This window comes from Dendrobates tinctorius, unplaced genomic scaffold (genome assembly GCF_039654945.1).
Source record: "Dendrobates tinctorius isolate UK_male_01 unplaced genomic scaffold, ASM3965494v1 ptg000008l, whole genome shotgun sequence".
In the NCBI taxonomy this organism is placed as follows: domain Eukaryota; kingdom Metazoa; phylum Chordata; class Amphibia; order Anura; family Dendrobatidae; genus Dendrobates; species Dendrobates tinctorius.
In genome coordinates, this window is record NW_027361676.1 from 68,497,876 (window position 1) to 68,521,877 (window position 24,002).

A 24,002-nucleotide genomic window follows, 5' to 3' on the forward strand; every position below is an offset into this window, starting at 1 on the left:
GTGCGATCGCCCAGGGCGCCAGGGGGTGCCTGCCTAGTGCCTAGCCTAGCTGTCTGTGTCTGTCTCCCTACAAGCCCAGGCAGGTGCGCGATAACCCCCCTCCCTGAAGTGAAACAGCCGGCAGAAAATAAATAATCATTCACAGTGAGAGGCTGGGCTCGGCCAGCAGGGCGCTGCGCACGGAGATAGTGTAAGTGAGTGACATCACACTCACTCCTATAACTCACTTGCCTGCTCCTGAGGTCCTCTGCTTCTGCGACTGGCCGAGGAACGCCCCCACGCTCTCACACAGGAAGGATAGTGAGAGACGGACGCTGCCTGATCTCTGCTGTTTGGATCCAGGGTCTTTGCTGCTATATCCGTGCCTGGCCCGGATTGAGCTTGGTTTCTGTATTGCGGTATTTTGTGGCATGATCTGGGGAGCTTAGCCTGATGTTTTTGCTTGTAATATCGGGGGGTTGCGTTGTGTTTGCTGGCACTGGCAGTATCTGTGGTGCATGGTGCTTAGCTTAGCCTGCTGTTTTTTTGTAAAGTCAAGGAAAGTGAGCCTTTGAACTTTGATGCCTTCGAGGATTGGATTGATGAAAAGGTAGGACACGTTTATCTAAGTTTATCTAAAGTATTCAGCATGTTAATGTTCGGGGGGGCGCTTTTTCGATGTTTGCCCTGTTGGCAAAATTCCCTAGAAACTGCCCTGAGCCGCATTCCCACAAAGTGAAGTATTTATATGACGCCGGTATTTCTGGTCACCGCGCAATGCAAATGGCTGCTGTCTCTGATAGCAGACAATCCCTGCAATTCTGACCAGCCAATCACAGCGATGTGATAATAAAGTTACAAAAAAAAATCCATGTGACTTCCTGTGATTGGTGCTGTCTTAGGCAGCACCAATTACAGCAATCACAATGAGTGGGGTGATCACCATGTAACCTTTCCTGATTGACCCCTTTGGGTTGATTGGTCAGTAACTATTGATCAGCCAATCAGCACCAAATGGGTTCATCTAAAATAGTGATCACTGCTCTGCATGCCATGTTTGCCTCAGAGTTGGCGTGCAGAGTGGTTGTATACACCATCTGTGTACCTGACTGAGCGAAAAATCATTGGTGGCCAGTGCAATCCTCCTGTGATCTATCTCATCCTGTGCCTCCTGCAATCTGTGCCTCCTGCAATCTGTGTTGTGTGATGGCTGCTGTGTGACTGATCTGCGATCACACCAGCAGCAATTCCCCATTCCAGCTCCTCCCCCAGGCCCCCCCAATCTCCTCCACTCCCAATTGTATTTTTGGAACACTTTTTTGTGTGCGGCGTCCTGTGCTGAGCATTCGTGCTCTTCCGGTGACTGCAGCTCTCTGATCAGTGTCGCTGCTGATCAGAATCTGGACTTTTTTTTTATAGCTAGAACAGTGTAGGTTGCAGTGCTAGTGACATCAGATTTTCTTTTAGAAAAAAAAAACAGTAGTTAGTATAGTGTAGTTTTATAGGTAAAGAGGTAGCATATAGAGTAGCAGACATCACAGTGCTAGCAATGTAGGATTTTCTTTTAGAGAAAAAAAATAATCGTTAGTACAGACTAGGGAGGTAGCGATTTCTTTTGCCAAAGAGAAAAAAAAAGAATTGTTAACGTCGGGTAACTTCTTAGCTAATGCATTAGGGGAGCGCACGTCGCAGTGTTGGTGACGTCCGTTTTTCTTTTTGCAAAAAAAAAAAAAGAATAGTTAGCGCCGAGTAAATTTATAGCTAGTGCATTAGAGGCGTGTACGTTGTAGTGTTAGTGATATCTGTTTTTCTTTGGCAATAAAAAAGAATAGTTAGCGCTGAGTATCTTTATAGGTTAGGCATTAGTGTAGTGAAGGTCACTGTTATTTTTTTCATACAAACTTTTTTTAATCTACTGATTTTTCATTTTTTTTCTTCTAAATGTTTTTTCTAAATTTTTCCTTTTTACTTTTTTCTCTACTTTTTTCTTTCTACTTTTTATAATAAATAGTACAGTACCTTTTACACTAGCCCCACACAATACACGTGCAAAAGCACCACTTACACACACATTCCCATTGTTTTGAAGAATAAAATAAAAATGGCCCATTCATCAAGAAGATGCTATTCACCAGCGGAGGCATATGCTTTCCTTGCCTCCAACACGGATTCAGGCAGTGAAGAAGATCCCACATTCCTCTATTTCTCTCCCTCCTCCTCATCTAGTGAGAAGGGATGCCCCCCCCAAGCGCTCTAGAACCCAGACAACCCATTCAGTATTCGTTCCCATGTGTACTCCACCCCAAAAAATTATCAGCATGTTATTCCGGATTTCATGGACTTCCCAGGAAACCAATTTGATGTTACAGTCCTCACTGAAATTTACTTTTTCAGATTATTTTTCAGCGAGAAAATAATAAACTTTATGGTGGCCTAGACAAATTTGTATGCCCATCAATTTTTCACCCAACATCATCATGCACCAGATGGACCTCTGTAAATGCAGCAGAAATGATGACATTTTGGGTCATTGTGCTGCATATGGGCATAGTCAGAAAACCAGAGATTCGGTATTACTGGAGTACTGATAAACTCTACAGCATACCGGTATTCTGTATAGCTATGACAAGGGCATGATTTGAAGCAATCCAAAAATATTTACATAATAGTGATAATGCACAGTGTGCTCCCTGAGATGATTCACTTTGATCGTCTATACAAAATTCAGCCAGTAGTTGAACACTTCAGCAGAAAATTTGCTGAGGCGTACAACCCCAAAAGGGACATCTGCATAGATGAATCTCTGATTCATTTCAAAGGGAGGCTAAACTTCCGACAATACCTGTCCAGTAAGAGGGCCAGGTACGAAATTAGACTGTACAAGCTGTGCGAGAGTGCCTGATGATACGGTACACCCACAGATTTAGGGTCTATGAAGGGTAGGACACCCAGATTGACCCCCCTGAATGCCTCCCTGTTCCGGAGGAAAACGAGAAAATTGTGTGGGAATTGCTGCACCCACTGCTGGCTAAGTGTTATCACTTCTACATAGATAACTTTACACCAGCATCCCACTCTTCAAGATCCTCTCTGTCAGAGGTACAGTTGTATGTGACACTGTGTGAAAAAATCAGAGAGGCCTCACTAAGCCGCTAATTGAGCAACTGCTGAGAAAGAGCAACAGCAGAGCCCAATGCAGCAACACCATGCTGGTGGTCAAGTATAAGGACAAGAGGGATGTCCTTATCTTGTCCACCATACACCGCACCACTATAGGTACGTGTGCTGACTGGGGGGTGGTCCCTTTTTCGCCGCGAACAGCCTGGAGACAGAAACCAGTGTACGTTCAACAGGTCCTCTTTATTGGCCGTCCTCCTGACGACCACAGCAGCACGACAACTTCCGTACACACAGGCCCGGGTACCTTTCACCTTTTTCTCTTTCCTTTACAGTGATGTCCCTTGTGGTTCTGTCGCTGTGGCTGCCCTAGGCCTACCACCACAGTGATTCGCCTGACCGAGTCCATCCGTCTGGTACCCCCGGGCTTCCTCTGTCCTGTGGATCTCCTGTCAGGGCCACCCCCTGACTGTTTCTCCTTCCAGTCCCTCCCGGAGTTCTTCCTCTCTGTCTCTTCCTCCTTCAGTCTCCTCCTCTGCTGAATTCCTCCTGGACTGGCTTTCTTCTGGAACTCTCTCTCTGCCTTTTTATTCCCCTCCCCGGAAATTCCCCTCTAGAGCCCTTGTAACTCCACCCACCATGACTATGCGGTTTCCTAGCCTTAAGCTGCTGGTAAGCGCTTTTCTCACTGCTCTCTGCTTCCATCTTGTGGCCAAACCTTAGTACTGCACTGTCTCTCTTTTCCTGCTGTTCTTGGTCTTCCCCTAGTGGTCAAAACCCAGTACTTTACCTGTCTTTCACTGTCTCTTTCACTGTCTCTAGCTGTCTCCCAACATACATATACACCAGTTCACGTCGAGCATATTTACTGTTCATCTTACATTCACCTGCTGCAGACAGGTCCATAGGTCAGTCCACTTCCCTACACCACCATACAACAGCTCCTTTATCATTGTCCAAGGTACTACAACACAAGTCCCAAAGCCAGAGTGTGTCCTGGATTATAATAAGTACATGGGAGTTGTAGATCTCTCAGAACAGGTCCTCAAATCATACAGTGCCATCTGAAAAGCTAAAGTATGGTACAAAAAACTGTCCGTGCATATTATGGAGATGACAATGTACAGTGATTTTATGCTGTTTTCATCTGCAGGCAATATGGGGAGCTTCCTTCAGTTTCAGGAGGTAGTAATCACGACCCTAATATTTGGCACTCAGGAAGGTGATAGTCCCAGTACTTCTGAAACTGATGGTGCCCGTATTGTACCAGGTCAACATTTTCCAGGAGAGGTTCCACAAACAGTGTAGAAGGTAAAATGACAAAAAAGGTGCAGATTATGCAACAAAACAGTGGTTTTCCCCCACATATGGGGTATTGGAGTACTCAGTAGAAACTGCACAACAATGTTTGGGGTCCATTTTCTTCTGTTACCCTTGCGAAAATAAAAATTGGGGCTAAAAGACCATTTTTGTGGAAAAAGTGTGATTTTTTTTATTTTCATAGGTCTAAGTTATAAATGTTTGTGAAGTAGCTGGGGGTTCAAGGTGCTCACCATATATCTAGATAAGTTCCTTGAGAGGTCTAGTTTCCAAAATGGGGTCACTTACAGTGGCATGCAAAAGTTTAGGCACCCCTGGTCAAAATTACTGTTATTGTGAACAGTTAAGCAAGTTGAAGATAAAATGATCTCTAAAAGGCCTAAAGTTAAAGATGACACATTTGTTTTGTATTTTAGGCTAAAAAGTAATACACATTGTAATTTTTTCACATTTTAAAAATTACAAAAAGAAAAATGGTCTGATGCTAAAGTTTGGGCACCTTTGGAGATTTGTGTGCTCAGATAACTGTGACCAAGGTTTCAGACCTTAATTAGCCTGTAAGCCTAGGAAAGGCCAGCTGATGCAGATTCCACAGGTTTAGAAACACATAGCCTCCTCTAACCTTGTGCGAAAAAACAGCCACCATGGGTTCTTTTAAGCAGCTGCCTAGCACTCTGAAAATGAAAATGGTGGAGGCCCACAAAGCAGGAGAAGGCTATATGAAGATAGCAAAGCGTTTTCAAGTTGTCCTTTCCTCAGTTCAATATGTAATTCCCGAAATAGCAGTTTACAGGAACAGTGGAGGTCAAGATAAGGTCTGGAAGGCCAAGCAAAATTTCAGAGAGAGCTGCTTGTAGGATTGCTAGAAAGGAGTATCAGAACCCCCACTTGACTGCAAAAGACCTTCCGAAAGATTTAGCAGATTCTGGAGTTGTGGTAATTGTTCTACTGTTCAGAGACACCTTATCAAATATGGCCTTCATGGAAGTGTTATCAGAAGAAAACCTCTCCTGCACCCTCACCATAAAATTTAGCATCAGAGGTATGCAAAAGAACATCTAAACAAGCCCAATGCATTTTAGAAACAAGTCCTGTGAATCGTTGAAGTTAAAATAAAACTCTTTGGTCGCAATGATCAAAGGTATGTGCAGAGAAAAAATTGCATAGAATTTCAGGAAAAGAACATCTCTCCAACCATTTATTTTTTTTTATTCAATAGTTTTTTTATTAAGGATTTTTGGAAATAACAGGTATAACAAAGGGGGGGTAGATTAACAGGTTCATCATAAGTACAATAAAGCGTACAGTATTGATACATTGAAAAATAATATAACATAAAATACACTGAAGTAATGAACCAGGGAATGAGAGAGGATAAGCTGAAAATGTTGAAACTTTTCTCTCGGCTGGGGTAGGGGAAAGAACAGGGACATCAAAACAGTAAGTTAACAAAGGGGGAGAAAAAAAATATATATATATATAAATTGTGGATAGAAATGTTCATTTTTTCTTTCCACATTCCATTAATTCCTGTAAAGCACCTAAATTGCTCATAAACTTCTTGAATGTGGTTTTGAGCACCTTGAGGGGTGCAGTTTTTAAAATCGTGTCACTTTTGGAATTTTCTGTCATATAGACCCCTTAAAGTCACGTCACATGTGATGGGTTCCCTAAAAAAATAGGCAGCCTGTTCCACTCGTTGATCACCCTCACTTTAAAAAGTTTTTTCTAATATCTAATCTTTGTCTCCTCCCATTCAGTTTCATCCCATTGCTTCTAATCTTTCCTTGTGCAAATGAGAATAAAGATGATCATTCTACAGTATGACAGCCCTTGAGATATTTGTAGACTGCTAGTAAATCTCCTCTCAGTCTAGTCTTTTGCAAGCTAAACATTCTCAAATCCTCCAACCCTTCCTCACAGGACATTGCATGCAGACCAGTCACCATTCTGGCAGCTCTTCTCTGAACTTGATCCATTTTGTTCATGTGTTTTTTTAAGATGTGGTGCCAGAAGAAGACACAATATTCCAGATGAGGTCTGATCAAAGAGGAGTAGAGGGGAATAATTGCTTCACATGATCTAGACTGTATGTTTTTGTTAATGCAACCCAGAACTGTGTTTGCCTGTTTTGCTGCTGCATCACACTGTTAACTCATGTTCAGTCTGTGTTCTTTTACTATACTCAATTCTTTTTCACATGTGCTGTTTCTTAGCCCTATATTTCCCATTCTGTATATGCATGGTTCATTTTTCATGCCCTGATATAGAACTTTGCATTTCTCCTTGTTAAAAAAAACATTCAGTTAGTTGCTGCCCACAGCTCCAGTTTGTTTAGATCTTTTTGAATCCTCTCTCTCTTCTCTGTTATTAGATATCCCTCCTTGCTTTGTGTTATCAGCAAATTTAATCAGTTGACCATTAATTTCTTCATCTAAATCATTGGTAAAGATGTTGAACAACTGTGAGGGGTGCCAGAGCCATAGTAGTTGTTCTGTTAGTTGCTTCCCGTCATGGATCACACTCTGTTGATAGTCACAGACTGTTTATTACATGCGGTGTAATCCTCCATTACATGAGTCTCTACAACAACCGACCAACATGTTCCAACAACACAATAGAACACACAATAGTCTTCTTTCTTTTCTCCATGCTCAATGTGGTACACACAAGGACACAGGACAGAGGTTGAGTCAACTTTAATCCATGTCAGCTGGCTGCAAATGTGATTTAGTTATTGCCAACACCTGTTAGGTGCCACAGGTAAGTTACAGGTGCTGTTAATTACACAAATTAGAGAAGCATCACATGATTTTTCGAACAGTGCCAATACTTTTGTCCACCCTCTTTTTTATGTTTGGTGTGGAATTATATGTAATTTGGCTTTAGGACAATTCTTTTTGTGTTTTTTCATTTAAGACAAATTAAATGAAGATAATAATACCGAAGAATTTGTGTTTGCAATCATTTTCAGGAAGAAACTGAGTATTATCTGACAGAATTGCAGGGGTGTCAATACTTTTGGCCACAACTGCATGTCATTGTCTACATCTTGTAGTTCTTCTGATTCTGGTAATATGCCTTCTGATTTTGCCTGTCTCTGACCCGAATCCTCACCCTGATGGTCAGCTGTTACTGTTGGTACTTGACTTGTACTTGCTGCCTCGTTCTCTTGCTCTTGGGTGTCCGGATACTGTTCAAAAGGACATGAATCATCTCTTTCTTGCATTTTTCCTCAGATATCTCCGATTCCTCCTTAGTCTTCTTCCTTCCTCTGTTAGAATTTCGTAGGACCTCGGTCCTAGTTTCTGGACAACCTTTGCCTTTTGCCAGTGTTTGTCAAATGTGCTCCTTGGCTGCATTCGAATGTTGTCATTTCTGTGGAGCTCAGGCAGATCCTTTGCAGAATTATTGTAATGGAAAGCTTGCCTATCTTGATTCTTCTGTAATTTAGCTTTGATGTTTCCCAACAACTTTGGCTTTAACAGATGACTAGCAGTCGGTAAGAGTGTCTTTGTACACCTACTCATCAGCCGCTGTGCCGGACTGCTGTCTAGGCCTTGGGTGGATGTCTTTCTATGATCCAGTATAAACAGATATACATCAGTACCCGCCTGTTTTGCTTTCTGCATGAGTTTTTTTTTGTCGTTTTTACTGCTGACTCTGCTATCCCATTACTCTGAGGATATCTCGGAGTAGACGTCTGGTATTCAAACTCCCATTTCTTGCTGAAGGCTTTGAACTCCGAAGTAAACTGCGCCGCATTGTCCGAGAAAACGACATCTGGAATGCCATACATGGCAAAATGGGCCTTGAGTTTTTTAATCGCTGTTCTCGCCCTTGTGTCCTGCAACAAATCAACCTCCCAGAAGTTCGAAAAAGAGTCCACTGTAATCAGGTATTCTGTGTCATTCCGTGCGAACAAGTCCGTTCCTATTTTTGACCATGACCTATGTGGAATTTCATGAGGTTGCAATGTCTCCTTTGGTTGTTTATCACTGTACGACGCACATATTTCACATTGTGCTATATAAATTTTAAAGTGGTCGTTCATTCCTGGCCAATAAACAGATTCTCGTGCTGCACGTAGACATCCTTCCATGCCTAAGTGAGAAGAGTGCAATGTTTTCAGTATGTATCTTCTGAGAACTTCTGGTATAACTGCCCTGTCACCTTTATAGATGATCCCTTGCTGCACTGACAATTCATCTGTTATGTTGAAGGATGGAGAAACTTCCCTTGGAGCATGTTGCTTGTATTTTGTCCAGCCCTGCAAGATGACAGTCTTTAAACTCTGGAGACTTTTATCCTCTCTCTCTGTGCATGTCTGTATTTGCTTCAACTTTTCTTTTGACACTGCAAGGTAGTTACATATATTGATGGTTTCAATGTCTTTCTCCGCATCAATTGTGATAGGAAGGTAAGCTCTGCTTAGCGTATCTGCAATCAGTAAGTCTCTTCCTGGACAGTACCCGATGTCAGAATCATGTTTCTGAAGTCGTAACAGCATGCGCTGTAGTCTCTTTGGGGCATTCAGTAGTGGTTTCTTTGTAATGCTCTCCAAAGGTTTGTGATCCGACTGTACTCTTACCCGTCGACCATAGGTATACTGGTGAAACTTCTCCATCCCAAATACAACAGTCAGTAGTTCCTTCTCAATCTGAGCATTTCCCTGCTCTGTTGTTGTAATGGCTCCGCTTGCAAATTTGAGTGGCTGTTTGTTCTGCATTAATGTACCTCCAAGGCCTTTTTCTGAAGCATCACATTGTACCACTACTTCTCGATCTGAATCAAAATACTTTAGGGTTGCTGCCTCTGCAATAGCTTTCTTTACTGATCAGAAAGCAGTTTCCTGGCTTTCTGTCCATTCCCAGAGCACATCTTTGTGGGTTAGCTCTCTCAGTGGCTCACACATGTCTGACAGCTGTCTGCAAAATTTGGAGAGATAATTTACCATGAACCAAAATCATTGTACTCCACAAACATCTATTGCGCTCACCTTTACAGGATCCACTTTTACACCGTTTGAAGTCAGACGATATCCAACATATGCAACTTCTGTCATTTTTAGTTTGAATTTGTCCACGTTCAGCTTTATTTGTTTTGTTTTGCATCTGTCCAAAAATTGTATAATCTTCTGATCATGATCCTTGATTGCAGATTCCATATCTTCGCCTTCTCCCACTATTAGGATATTATCTGCTATTGTTTTCACTCCAGGAAGTCCTTCCAAAGCCTGCATTAATTTCTGCTGGAATACCTCTGGAGCAGATGTAGGAGGGTGGACTGATATGTAGACCTGTCTGATGGAGAAAAGGGAATGTAAAATGTGTAATGTACAATGCTTGACGGGAATTTGTATATATATGTGGGAAACAGCTAGAATTGGTGAGAGACGGTGTAGTACTGGGATGTGGCCACTAGATGGAGACATAGGGATAGTGAGAAGAGGACCTAACAGCAGCTGAAGCTAGGAAACGCCAAGTCATGGTGGGCGGAGTTACAGGGACTAAGGAGGGGAATTCCCAGGAAAAGGGATAAAAGGAAGGAGAGTCCCAGGGTTATAGAAGAACCCAGGAGGAGACAGAGGAGAGTAGAGCTCAGGAGAAGACAGAGGAGAGGGATGGATAGTCGGGGGGTGGCCCTGACAGGACAGCTGCAGACCAAGGGACGCAGACTAAAAGACACCTGGGATACCGGATGGCTGGACACCGAAGGGGTAGTAAGTGTCGCAACAGGCGGACTCGACCGGGAGAAGCGCTGTGGCCGTGGGCCTAACTGCAGCCACGGTGAAAGAACCCAGAGGGTCACCGCCAACAGGAGTAGGAGGAGGTGACAGGTACCCGGGCCAATGTGCAGAAGCTGTCATATTGCTGTGGATGTCAAAGAAGACACCCAATAAAATGGACCTGATTGAACGTATTTCTGCATCTGTCTTCAGTCTGTCTCGCAGCCGAAAGGAACCACCCCCCCCTCGGCACACGTTACTACACAGATTTGAGTCCCATGGGCATTCTCAGCCATTTATAGCGTCCAAATGGTGAAGAAAATGTTGTCAATAAACTTGATTCTTCAGCCAGTACCACATGCCAGAATCTATTTTTTACATCACATGCAGAAAATATTTTAGCCTTTGATAGATCTGGTAGAACATCATTTAATGTCGGCATTGGGTAATGATGTCTTTTCAGCGCCTTGTTGAGTGGCTTAGGATCAATGCATATTCTTAACTTTCCAGATGGTTTCTGCACTATGACCAAACTACTGATCCAATCTGTGCTCTTATGGACTGGTGCTCTCATGCCTCTTCTCTGTAAATCTTACTGTTCTACTTTCAGTGGGTGCATTAAAGCTACAGGCACTCTTCTTGTAGGTAATCTGGTAGGCTGCATGGTGTTGTCAATTTCTAGCCTATATTTACTTTCAAAGCACCCATCACCTTCAAATATATCAGCATACTTCGTTTTTATTTTCTGAATATCCAAATTGCTCTCTGCGTTTAGTTTGGTATTTTGTATATCCTGGGAAACATCAACAGACATAATGTTCTGAGACTGTGCTTTAATTAAGTCCATTGCCTCAACTGCTTTTACTCCCAATAATGGTTACCACCATGCAACATGGTAAATTCAACTCTATAACTCTTTCTGTTACATGGGTTACGTGTTTTAAGCTTACATGTCCCCATCGGTTTCAGAACACTTTTGTTGTACATCACCAGTACCTTGTCAGTTGGCTCAATAGAAACCTGTTTGTTCAGCAGAGCACATGGAATTACATTGCAGCTTGCTCCACAATCCAGCTGAAATCTAATGGGCCTCTCATCCAACAAGAATGTTGCATAAAGCTACTTGGCATCCTTGCCTACTGACTGCCTGACTATATTGACTTTCTCTGCTGCCGTTGTAGCCATGTAATATCCTCACAGTGTCCGGTGTCACAGTGTGTAGCTGTCTGTACTGTTTGCCTGTTCCCAGCCTGCAGACAGCTGAGAAATGATTCTTCTTGCCACATGACCTGCAGGTCTCCCCATATGCTGGACACTTGTTTTTTTTCTCTCTCATGTCTTTTCCCACAATACTTGCAGTGGACAGTGCTTACAGGGGAACTTGGTCTTGTCTTTCCTTTCATAGATACTGCATGGACCTTATCATCATCATTGTCACTGGTGCCTGCCATCATCTTCAGGCTGTGTTTTGTCAGCTCAGCAGTCCTGCAGATTTGCATGCATTTCTCTAAAGTCATGTCTTCCTCTCTCAGTAATCTTTCTTTTATATGACTGCCTTTTATGCCACACACCATTATGTATTTGATTAGACTGTCCCTGATCTCCCCAAAGACACATGTTGCTGCAAGTCTCCTCAGCTCTGTCAGATATCTGTCCACATTTTCACCATCCTCCTGATGTCATGTGAAAAAATTATATCTTTCCACTGTCTCATTTTTCTTTGGGTCACAGTGTTTATCAAATGCCTGCACAATATCTGCCAACACGAGGTTGTCTGTGTCTGGGAGTAAGGTGTGGGCTAATTCTCTGCTATTTTCCCCAATTAGGTAATAAAACACCTTTACTTTTCATTTGTCATCAGTGGGGGCCATTGTCAGATCCACATACAGTGTAAAGTCTTCCTTCCAATGTCTCCAAGTCTGTGACAGATTACATGACAAGACATCCAGTATCTGAGGGGGATTCAGACCAGTCTCCATTTTGCCATAATGTCAGGGAATCTGTACTTACAGGTGTTGTGATCCTCTGTACAGTCCGAGCCTCACACAAACTCTGAGGATTTGCAGGTTCTGTGCCCAGCTGCCACCATGTTCTGTTAGTTACTTCCCGTCATGGATCACATTCTGTTGGCATTCACAGGCTGTTTATTACATGCGGTGTAATCCTCCATTACATGAGTCTCTACAACAACTGACCAACAAGTTCCAACAACATAACAGAACACACATAAAGGTAGTGAGAACCCTAGAGGCCAAATCATCATATAACATATTACTACAGTCGTGACCCACAATGATGGCTGCTTAGGGGTGGGATCAAAGTTGTCGTCCTCCATCTGCGCGCTATTTTCATCCATCTTCATAGTCGCCATTTTTGTCATAATCCAAGTATCAATCACATCCAGAGTATCAGTTACATCCAAAGCATCAGTTACATTAACAGCATCTTCACCTTTCTTTATCGCATCCACGGCATTCCCACGTTGCAAGGCTGTGGGATACTGCTGCACTACGCCAAGTGTGAGGGGTGCCAGAGCCGTAGTGGTGGCCCGCAATGATGGCTGCTTAGGCGCATCATGTCACACAGGACAGTATCACGTGCCGCATCCTGTTGTTTTAGTTACCGGCCTGCTGGTCACGTCACACAGGACGGGTCCTCGTGACATTAACGTTACGGGGTCCACCCGCCCTGTCCGGGCTCTCAGTCCCTACTGACAAAAATGCCAGGAACTTGCTGGCTTACCCACGGTTGGCCCCTCATATTCTATTTACTATACCCTGTATACTAATGTGTCCTGTTGTGATTGAGACACCGAAGGAGGAAAAAACAAAAATACAAGCTAAGTCCAGAAAACCGGAGAGGTTGGTAGCTATCGGATTGCAGACCCCTGATCCTATTCACACAACTAACAGTAGCCGTGGGGGGTTCCTACAGTGCTCTAGACCCCTCGTTCACAGCCGGAGAACTAAATAAGCCTAAAGAAAGAAAGGGGAAATCTAAACTGCCCCAGAGCAGACCCCAAAGCAATAGACAGCCCCCAACATGATGTATTGTCGGTGAAAAGCAGATGAAAACACAAACACAGACAGAAAGACAGGTTGAGCAAACGATGGGGCCCAACTAACTAAATAGGAAAGGACAGAAAAGATGCTGTCTGCAATCCGCAAAAATTCTGCCAAAATAATGTCCAACACGTCTGATAGAAAAAAGGCCCTGAAGTCACTAGACTTCAAAATCACTATATCAGCACTCAGGTATATTCTGAAGACTGAGCAAAAGATCAACTTGACCAGAGACAAAAATGGAGCTCAGCCTGTACCAACAAGGGCAGGCAGAACACAAACACTAAGTAAACAGACACAATCTCATGGAAAAATAAGAGAGCAAAAACTTAGCTTTCAGAAGACAGGTACTGAACTGGTTTGCAAGAGCTCAGAGCAGAAAGGATCACCAGCAACCCTGCAGGGCATCAGCTGCCTTATATCCACTCAGTGATTCCGGGTGTCCAATCACACTCCGCCTGTTCAGATGACAAGTTTTTCCCATCCCAATCAATTTCACTACCTCTCTTCACCAGCAGAGGGAGTTCATCAGACATCAACGGTGAATGGGAAAATGAACTCACAACAGTGTCCCCATCTAGTGGACTTACGTACTTACATACTGCACTTTCCCTAGCTAATCATACATTATACATATATACAATGCACTACCCAATAGTATACATATAACAGACATTATAACACCAACATGAGAAAGGGGAGTGGAGCATCACGTAATCTTGGTACACCCCTTACACAACACTGGGGCCAGGACAGAGCTGGATGTGTAGCCATTTATGACAACTCTTTTACTCTGATCACTAAGCCAGTTATGAATTCACCTAACAGTTGCCTTGTGCATTCCATACTTAGGATGGCATGACATACTTTGTCAAATGCTTTGCTGAAGTCAAGATATACTATATCTACTGCATTTCCCTGATCTACACAGTCAGTGATTGTGTCATAGTAGGATCTTAATAGATCTTACTAGTACTTACCTATTACTAAGAACAAAGGGTTAAAAAAGGAAAATGTGAAAAGTTTTCTTCCATTGGTCACAAATGGATCATTAGGATTGTTCAGTGAATCCGCATTCACACTGAATGATGTGCTCAGGACAATGTCCATGCTGTAGCTTCCAAAGATGCTGAAATGACAAAATGGTGAAATACCAGTCTGAGCTTAATAAACCCAAGACCCTCATGTATCACCTTAACATTCATGCTTCCACTAACAGCTTTTCATCTAGTTTAGTGGAAAATGCAAGAGAAGAATCAAAAACATTGAAATGCAATCACTTCACATGTGGTCCTCTTCAAGATAATGATTGTCCTGTGTATGTAAAATGCATTTGAGCTGCGTTGAATTTTTTCTGTTATATGAAAAGAAGTACCATTGTAAACTAAATTTTTGGTGTGGTCAACATGACACAAAATACTGCAATTTAATATTACATTTCACTTGTTAAAGACTAAACTTCAGACAGAAAGGCCCACAAACAAACAGCAACTGAAAACCACCGCAGTGAAGGCCTGGCAGAGCATCAAAAAGGAGGAAACACAGCATCTGGTGATGTCCATGAGTTCAAGACTTCAGGCAGTCATTGCCAACAAAGAGTTTTCAACCAAGTACTAGAAATGAACATTTTATTTACAATTATTTATTCTGCCCAATTACATTTGGTCCCTTTAAAAACAGGGTGGCACATGTTAAGGAGCTGAAACTCCTAAACCCTTCATCCAGTTTTAATGTGGATACCCTCAAATGAAAGCTGAAAGTCTGAACTTCAACTGCATCTGAATTGTTTTGTTTAAAATTCATTGTGGTAATGTCTAGAACCAAAATTAGAAAAATGTTGTCTCTGTCCAAATATATATGGACCTAACTATATAGGTTGCACAGCAGTGTGAACAGCCTCCTCTTACCTCAGCACCCTTGGTGCAGGGGAAGAGTCTTGAGGAGATCATTTGCATATTCCCAGTGCCTTCTGGGATAAGTGAAGAGTCTCCGCGAGCTCAACGATCACTGGGTTTTGGCGGTTGCAGCTGAAAAGAGGAAATCGGAAAACCAGGGGAAGAGTCTTGAGGAGATCATTTGCATATTCCCAGTGCCTTCTGGGATAAGTGAAGAGTCTCCGCGAGCTCAACGATCACTGGGTTTTGGCGGTTGCAGCTGAAAAGAGGAAATCGGAAAACCAGGGGAAGAGTCTTGAGGAGATCATTTGCATATTCCCAGTGCCTTCTGGGATAAGTGAAGAGTCTTCGCGAGCTCAACGATCACTGGGTTTTGGCGGTTGCAGCTGAAAAGAGGAAATCGGAAAACCAGGGGAAGTGTCTTGAGGAGATCATTTGCATATTCCCAGTGCCTTCTGGGATAAGTGAAGAGTCTCCGCGAGCTCAACGATCACTGGGTTTTGGCGGTTGCAGCTGAAAAGAGGAAATCGGAAAACCAGGGGAAGTGTCTTGAGGAGATCATTTGCATATTCCCAGTGCCTTCTGGGATAAGTGAAGAGTCTCCGCGAGCTCAACGATCACTGGGTTTTGGCGGTTGCAGCTGAAAAGAGGAAATCGGAAAACCAGGGGAAGTGTCTTGAGGAGATCATTTGCATATTCCCAGTGCCTTCTGGGATAAGTGAAGAGTCTCCGCGAGCTCAACGATCACTGGGTTTTGGCGGTTGCAGCTGAAAAGAGGAAATCGGAAAACCAGGGGAAGAGTCTTGAGGAGATCATTTGCATATTCCCAGTGCCTTCTGGGATAAGTGAAGAGTCTCCGCGAGCTCAACGATCACTGGGTTTTGGCGGTTGCAGCTGAAAAGAGGAAATCGGAAAACCAGGGGAAGAGTCTTGAGGAGATCATTTGCATATTCCCAGTGCCTTCTGGGATAAGTGAAGAGTCTCCGCGAGCTCAACGATCACTGGGTTTTGGCGGTTGCAGCTGAAAAGAGGAAATCGGAAAACCAAGGGAAGAGTCTTGAGGAGATCATTTGCATATTCCCAGTGCCTTCTGGGATAAGTGAAGAGTCTCCGCGAGCTCAACGATCACTGGGTTTTGGCGGTTGCAGCTGAAAAGAGGAAATCGGAAAACCAGGGGAAGAGTCTTGAGGAGATCATTTGCATATTCCCAGTGCCTTCTGGGATAAGTGAAGAGTCTCCGCGAGCTCAACGATCACTGGGTTTTGGCGGTTGCAGCTGAAAAGAGGAAATCGGAAAACCAGGGGAAGAGTCTTGAGGAGATCATTTGCATATTCCCAGTGCCTTCTGGGATAAGTGAAGAGTCTCCGCGAGCTCAACGATCACTGGGTTTTGGCGGTTGCAGCTGAAAAGAGGAAATCGGAAAACCAGGGGAAGAGTCTTGAGGAGATCATTTGCATATTCCCAGTGCCTTCTGGGATAAGTGAAGAGTCTCCGCGAGCTCAACGATCACTGGGTTTTGGCGGTTGCAGCTGAAAAGAGGAAATCGGAAAACCAGGGGAAGAGTCTTGAGGAGATCATTTGCATATTCCCAGTGCCTTCTGGGATAAGTGAAGAGTCTCCGCGAGCTCAACGATCACTGGGTTTTGGCGGTTGCAGCTGAAAAGAGGAAATCGGAAAACCAGGGGAAGAGTCTTGAGGAGATCATTTGCATATTCCCAGTGCCTTCTGGGATAAGTGAAGAGTCTCCGCGAGCTCAACGATCACTGGGTTTTGGCGGTTGCAGCTGAAAAGAGGAAATCGGCTCATCTTTCATCGTTTTTAAGAAATCTCAAGATGGAAGAGGCCAGGAGCCATTTGGTGAGCTGCATTTCTTGCTACATGTTCACAGATTTACCAGTGGAAAAGCCAAACTTCACATGCCACAAATGCAAGCTTGTGTCCCTGTTGGAGGAAAAGTTGCAAAATCTCGAAGAGAGGTTAGCTACGTTGAAGATCATTAAGGAAGGTGAAGAGTTCTTGGACAGAGCAGAATTATCTCTTCATGTTACAGAAAGAGAAGAAATTCGAAGTACACCTGAAGAAACAGAGGAATGGAGACATGTGACCCAGAGAAGCAGGAGGATCAGGAGGCAGTCAGCACCCATACTGCTCAGAAACCAGTACCAGGCTCTCACGCAGGAAAACGATGAAGAAATACATCAGGATAAGACTTTGCCAACAAACAGCAACCTTGTACGCCTTCAGAGTCCTCCTGGATGGAGAAAGAAAAATGTTGTGAAGAAGAAACGGAGAGTGGTGGTCATGGGGGATTCCCTGCTGAGAGGAACAGAGGCCGCTATCTGCAGACCGGATATAACTACAAGAGAAATGTGCTGTCTTCCAGGTGCAAAAATTAAAGATGTGTCTGACAGGATATCAGGACTCTTCAGACCTACAGATGACTACCCATTCCTGCTACTACATGTGGGGACAAATGACACCGCAAGAAACGACCTGGAAATCATCTGCAGAGACTTTGAAGACTTAGGCAAGAAAGTGAAAGAACTGGGAGCGCAGGTGGTCTTCTCTTCCATCCTCCCAGTGGATGGCCATGGAACAAGGAGGTGGAATAAGATTCTGCAGGTGAACAACTGGCTACGTCGATGGTGCCGTCAGCAAGGATTTGGATTTCTGGATCACGGAGTGAACTACTTATACGATGGACTACTTGCTAGAGATGGGGTGCACCTTACGAAGACTGGAAAGCATGTATTTGGAAGTCGCCTTGCTACACTTGTAAGGAGAGCTTTAAACTAGAACAACATGGGAAGGGAAGCAAAAGACCAGAAAAAGCCATACACCTGACAAATGCTATTAGGAACTCTGCTATTAGAAGTGGAAAGGAAGAACAAAGACGAAAGAATCTAATTAATAAAAATATTGGAGAAAGAGAAACCAATCACAAACTAAAATGTTTCTATACTAATGCACAAAGCATGGGCAACAAACAAGGAGAATTGGAACTACTAACACAGGAACAGAAATATGATGTAATTGGAATCACTGAAACTTGGTGGGACAATACACATGATTGGAATACAAGACTAGAAGGATACAACTTATTTGCAAGAAACAGACTTGATAAACAAGGAGGGGGTGTCGCATTGTATGTTCGAAATGCGTATATCTGCACAGAGATTGAAGCTTCAGAGACTGGGAGTTCTGTGGAAACTGTTTGGGTAAGAATACAAGGACAGAACAATGGAAAGGACACCATTGTAGGCATTTACTACAGGCCGCCTGTGCAAGCCGAATATATAGATGAACTCTTTATGCATCAGATGGCCAAGTTCTCCAAAAAATATGACATAGTTGTCATGGGAGATTTCAACTATCCAGACATTTGTTGGGAATCTCTCTCAGGCAAAACTAACAGGTCAAGGAAATTCTTATCCTCTCTTGCTGACAACTTTATCTTCCAAAAGGTAAGGGAGAAAACAAGGGGAACTGCTACCTTGGATCTAATCCTTATAAACAGGGAGGAAATGGTTGAGGAGGTAAAAGTGGCTGGGACCCTAGGAGGTAGCGACCATGCTATTTTAGAATTTTGGATTACTAGAGGTGGAAGACCTGTGAAGACTCAGACGTCAAGGTTAGATTTCAGAAAGGCAGATTTTAAGGGATTCAGAAAGAGAATTGGAGGGATCCAATGGCTGGATATCCTTAAAGACAAAAATGTCCAGGAAGGATGGGAAATCTTGAAAAATGAAATTCTCAAAGCACAGTTGTTAACAATTCCGAAAAGAGGGAAGAATAGGAAGCATTTAAGGAAACCAGGATGGATGAACACAGAACTTAAGCACATGCTAAAAAGGAAGAAAAAAATGTTTATAAAATGGAAAGAGGGAGGCATATCTAAAGAAGAATATAATGCTGTCTGCAGAACCTGCAGGGCACAAATCAGATTAGCTAAAGCTGAAAATGAACTGAGGCTTGCAAGAGATGTCAAAAGCAATAATAAAGGATTTTGGGGATATGTCAAAAGTAAAAGAAAAGTCAAAGATGCTATAGGATTTTTACAGGATGAAAATGATGAAATGGTAAGACAGGATGTTGAGAAGGCTGAACTTTTAAATTCCTATTTTGCATCTGTTTTCTCTCAGAAAGGAAATGCAACATCAACTGTTATTCACTGTCCTATTAAGGGAATAGAAGAATCCAGGATATCTATAAACAGAAAGATAGTGAGGAAACACTTAGCTAACCTAAATGAATTCAAGTCTCCAGGTCCAGATGAATTACACCCCAGAGTACTGAAGGAGATAGCAGAAGAAATTTTTGAACCCCTCTCCATAATCTTTGAAAATTCTTGGAGAACAGGAGAAGTGCCAGAAGACTGGAGAAGAGCAAATGTTGTTCCTATCTTCAAAAAGGGGAATAAGGTGGACCCAGGCAACTATAGGCCGGTGAGTCTGACTTCTATACCAGGAAAGATCTTTGAACAAATTATTAAACAACATGTATGTCAATACCTGGATAAGAATGAAGTGATTAAACAGAGTCAGCATGGGTTTCTAACTAATAAGTCATGTCAGACTAACTTAATTTCCTTCTATGACGGTATCACTGATTGGGTGGATCAAGGAAATGCTGTAGATATAGTATATCTTGACTTCAGCAAAGCATTTGACAAAGTCTCTCATACAATCCTTATTGAAAAAATGACTAAGTATGGAATGGACAAGGCAACTGTTAGGTGGATTCATAACTGGCTTAGTGATCGAACCCAAAGAGTGGTCGTAAATGGCTGTACATCCAGTTGGAAGAATGTCTCAAGTGGGGTACCACAGGGCTCTGTCCTGGGCCCTGTATTGTTCAACATCTTTATCAACGATTTAGATGAAGGAATTGAGGGTAAACTGATTAAATTTGCTGATGACACAAAGCTAGGAGGGATAGCTAATACTAGAGAAGAGAGAGAGAGGATTCAAAAAGATTTAAATAAACTGGAGAAGTGGGCAGCAACTAACAGAATGGTTTTTAACAGGGAGAAATGCAAAGTACTACATCTGGGCAATAAAAATGAAAAAAGCATATATAGAATGGGAGGAATAGGGCTAAGTGACAGCACATGTGAAAAAGACTTGGGTATACTAATAGATCACAGACTGAATATGAGTCAACAGTGTGATGCAGCAGCAAAAAAGGCAAATGCAATTCTAGGATGTATTAACAGAAGCATACAGTCTAGATCACGTGAAGTCATTATTTCCCTCTACTCCTCTTTGGTCAGACCTCATCTGGAATATTGTGTCCAGTTTTGGGCACCACATTTTAAAAAAGACATCAACAAACTGGAGCAAGTTCAGAAAAGAGCGACCAGAATGGTGACCGGTCTGCAAACCCTGTCTTATGAGGAAAGGTTGCAGGATTTGGGAATGTTTAGTTTGCAAAAGAGAAGACTGAGAGGAGACTTAATAGCTGTCTACAAATATCTAAAGGGCTGTCACATTGTAGAAGGATCAACTTTATTCTCATTTGCACAAGGAAAGACTAGAAGCAATGGGATGAAACTGAATGGGAAGAGACACAGATTAGATATTAGAAAAAACTTTTTGACAGTTAGAGTGATCAATGAGTGGAACAGGCTGCCACGAGAAGTGGTGAGTTCTCCTTCAATGGAAGTCTTCAAACAGAGGCTGGACAGACATCTGACTGGGATGATTTAGCGAATCCTGCTTTGAGCAGGGGGTTGGACCAGATGGCCCAGGAGGTCCCTTCCAACTCTACGATTCTATGATTCTATGATTCTATGGTACCTCCAGTAGCAGATCAGATATATAGGTTGCACAGCAGTGTGATCAGCCTCCTCTTACCTCAGCACCCTTGGTACCTCCAGTAGCAGATCAGATATATAGGTTGCAGAGCAGTGTGAGCAGCTTCCTCATACCTCAGCACCCTTGGTACCTCCTGTAGCAGATCAGATAGGCAGGGTGGACAGCAATGTGAGCTGCATCTTCTTATCTCAGCACCTGTGGTACCTCCAGTATTAGATCAAACTATCCACTTACAGCTCATCTTCTTACACATGTAGGAAGAGGCGGACTTTCCTACTGCACATGCTCTCAAGTATCTGTGTTATTACCATCCAAGGACAGGTTTCTGTCAGTGTAACAAGACGATGACCATTTTGATCTCACTAGACAGATGTTCACAGGTGTCTAGTGCCCACACTCATTTTGTAAATCAAATCTTTTGAGTATCCAGATATATCTATAGGCAAAAATATATCTGTTAATTTTGACGTTGGTATATTTCTTGTCTGAACTAATATGTGGCATATGGCTTTAGCTGGGCAGCCCAACTAGAAGGAATGGTTTTCCACGTAGCTTATATACAGGAATCTGTCCAGGAGACATGGTAACAGCTGTGCTGCAGATCAGATACAATGTAATAAAACTATGTACTTACTTCTTCATATTTAAAGATTCTTTATTAGGAATTTTCTCATGAATATTCTTTACTAAAAGTTCTCCGTATTCTTTGATTATTGGAAACATCTGTAAGGATGGTGAGAGAATATTAAGTTTACATAGGGTATGTTCAAAAAAGAATCAATTTCCATCCCACATAGGAAATTAAAAAACAAAAAAATGACAATGTTCAATCCTTAGCATATTGCACTATTTTTTAGACTTTTTTTTATTAAATCTGTTCAGGCTACTAATAGAGATGTGAACACAGTCTACATTTTTTGCACTTTATTTTCATTAGTGCAATTTTTAGGACTCTATATTGGCTCTAAGGGGTAAAATCTGTCTTTGTGGAGAATGACAAGTGGGCGTAAGGAGACTTATAGAATGTGCAATGTTTCTCTGGTAATTTAAATCTGCAAATAGCATCTTTAGATAAGAAGATGACTAGAATTCTAGTTCTAGCTATTGGATGTAGTAATCATTTTGTGCTCTTAACTCAGTCATTCATTTGTAAGCCAGCCTGATGAAGCAGTCTCTGTGCTCTAGAAGCCAGCAAATATAAATTTCTAGTTAGCCAAAAAAGGCATCAGTCCTTGAATACTTTTGTCCTTTTTTAGGCATAAAAGTATTTATATGGATGCAACAATTATAAAAGTCAATAACTACCCTATAACCAGCCTTGCTACATGACTTAGGCTTTGAGGCCAAACCAGAATCTACATTTGCAAATACGTGTTTAGGCGTGTTTGCCCCTCATCAGTGCAAAGCAGGAGGTCTGTGTTTGTTCGCTGAGAGGTCTTCGGACATTGGCTTCAAGGGGTAATGTCTCTCCTTGTGTGGAGTTCCAAATCTCTGAACAGGTTATTTGCACTTTTAAATTCCTAGAGGAGCATTGCATGGCCTATTAGTCTCCTTACGCCAATTTGGCACTCTCCACCTTAGAGACTAATTACCTTAGATCACCTGTCACAGGCCTCTCACCCAGCTAAATCAGACTCCTTGCTTTGCAATGATGAGTGGCAATTATCAAAAAGTACATGTATGCAAATGCAGTCTCTCGTGAGGTTTCTTATTGTAGGTCATTTGATAAGGCTTGTTAAAGGGTTCATAATGACTTTTAGGATAACTACATATAATAAGTGGCACTACAGATACTGTCCTCTTTCTCTCTGAAAAGGCTATTTGCATAGGGCTGCATGTGTAATATGTATATGCAAGAGCAGGCAGTAGGGATTGACAATAAATTTGATGCATGAAGGGAAATGTGTAGGAGAACTCTATGTTGTCAAACTTGTCAGTAAAACTGCTGTTCATATATTAGTTCTTATATAAGGATGCAGCATCCTTCAGAGTTATTGGTATGTGAGGTAAAAGATGAAGTAACATGGTAAATATAGAGAATGAACTGTACATTCTTATTCTGACATATTATGCCATGTTCCAATGTAGTGTAAACGCTGCACTGTTTTATGCAGAAAATCTGATACATTTAACAAAGCAAAAGGTGGGTGGTTTTTAACAAAATCTCATGCCAACTGTACATTTAACCCCTTAACCCCCAAGAGTGGTTTGCACGTTAATGACCGGGCCAATTTTTACAATTCTGACCACTGTCACTTTATGAGGAAATAACTCTGGAACGCTTTAATGGATGCCTGTGATTCTGATAATGTTTTTTTCATGACATATTGTACTTCACGTTGGTAAAATTTCTTTGATATGACTTGCGTTTATTTGTGAAAAAAAAGCGGAAATTTGGTGAAAACTGAAAATTTCACAATTTTCCAACTTGGAATGTTCATGCTCTTAGATCACAGAGAAATGTCACATAAAATACTTAATATATGACATTTCCTGCATGTCTACGTTACATCAGTACAATTTTGGACAAAAAAACATTTTTTTGTTAGGAAGTTATCAGGGTTAAAAAATTAAACAGCAATTTCTCAATTTTACAACACCATTTTTTTTTTAGGGACCACATCACATTTGAAGTCACTTTGAGGGGCCTCTATGACAGAAAATACCCAAAACTGACACCGTTCTAAAAACTGCACCCCTCAAGGTGTTCAAAACCACATTTAAGATGTTTATTAACCTTTCAGGTGCTTCACAGGAATTTTTGGAATGTTTAAAAAAAACTTAACATTTAACTTTTTTCACAAAAAAATTACTTCAGATCCACTTTTTTAATTTTATCAAGGGTAACAGGAGAAATTGGACCACAAAAGTTGTTCTGCAATTTATCCTGAGTACGCTGATACCCCATATGTGGGGTAAACCACTGTTTAGGCTCATGGCAGAGCTCGGAAGGGAAGGAGCGCCTTTTGACTTTTCAATGCAAAATTAGCTGGAATTGAGATCTGATGCTATGTCGTATTTGGAGAGCCCCTGATATGCCTAAGCAGTTGAAACCCCCCACAAGTGAAACCATTTTAGAAACTAG

The 24,002-nt window shown here is 42.2% G+C and overlaps 1 protein-coding gene across 2 annotated transcripts in view; it reads right to left on the minus strand.

The window, feature by feature from the left end:
* The window catches only part of LOC141092168 (cytochrome P450 3A29-like), a 107,833-nt gene that overhangs the window by 70,739 nt on the left and 13,092 nt on the right, over positions 1 to 24,002 (minus strand). For both annotated transcript variants that reach the window (XM_073578140.1, XM_073578149.1), the window contains exons 6-7: positions 21,552 to 21,640; positions 14,187 to 14,335 (exon numbers count right to left, since the gene is read on the minus strand). In XM_073578140.1, coding sequence (XP_073434241.1) covers positions 14,187 to 14,335; positions 21,552 to 21,640 — 238 coding nt within the window. The remainder of the gene's footprint in view (positions 1 to 14,186; positions 14,336 to 21,551; positions 21,641 to 24,002) is intronic.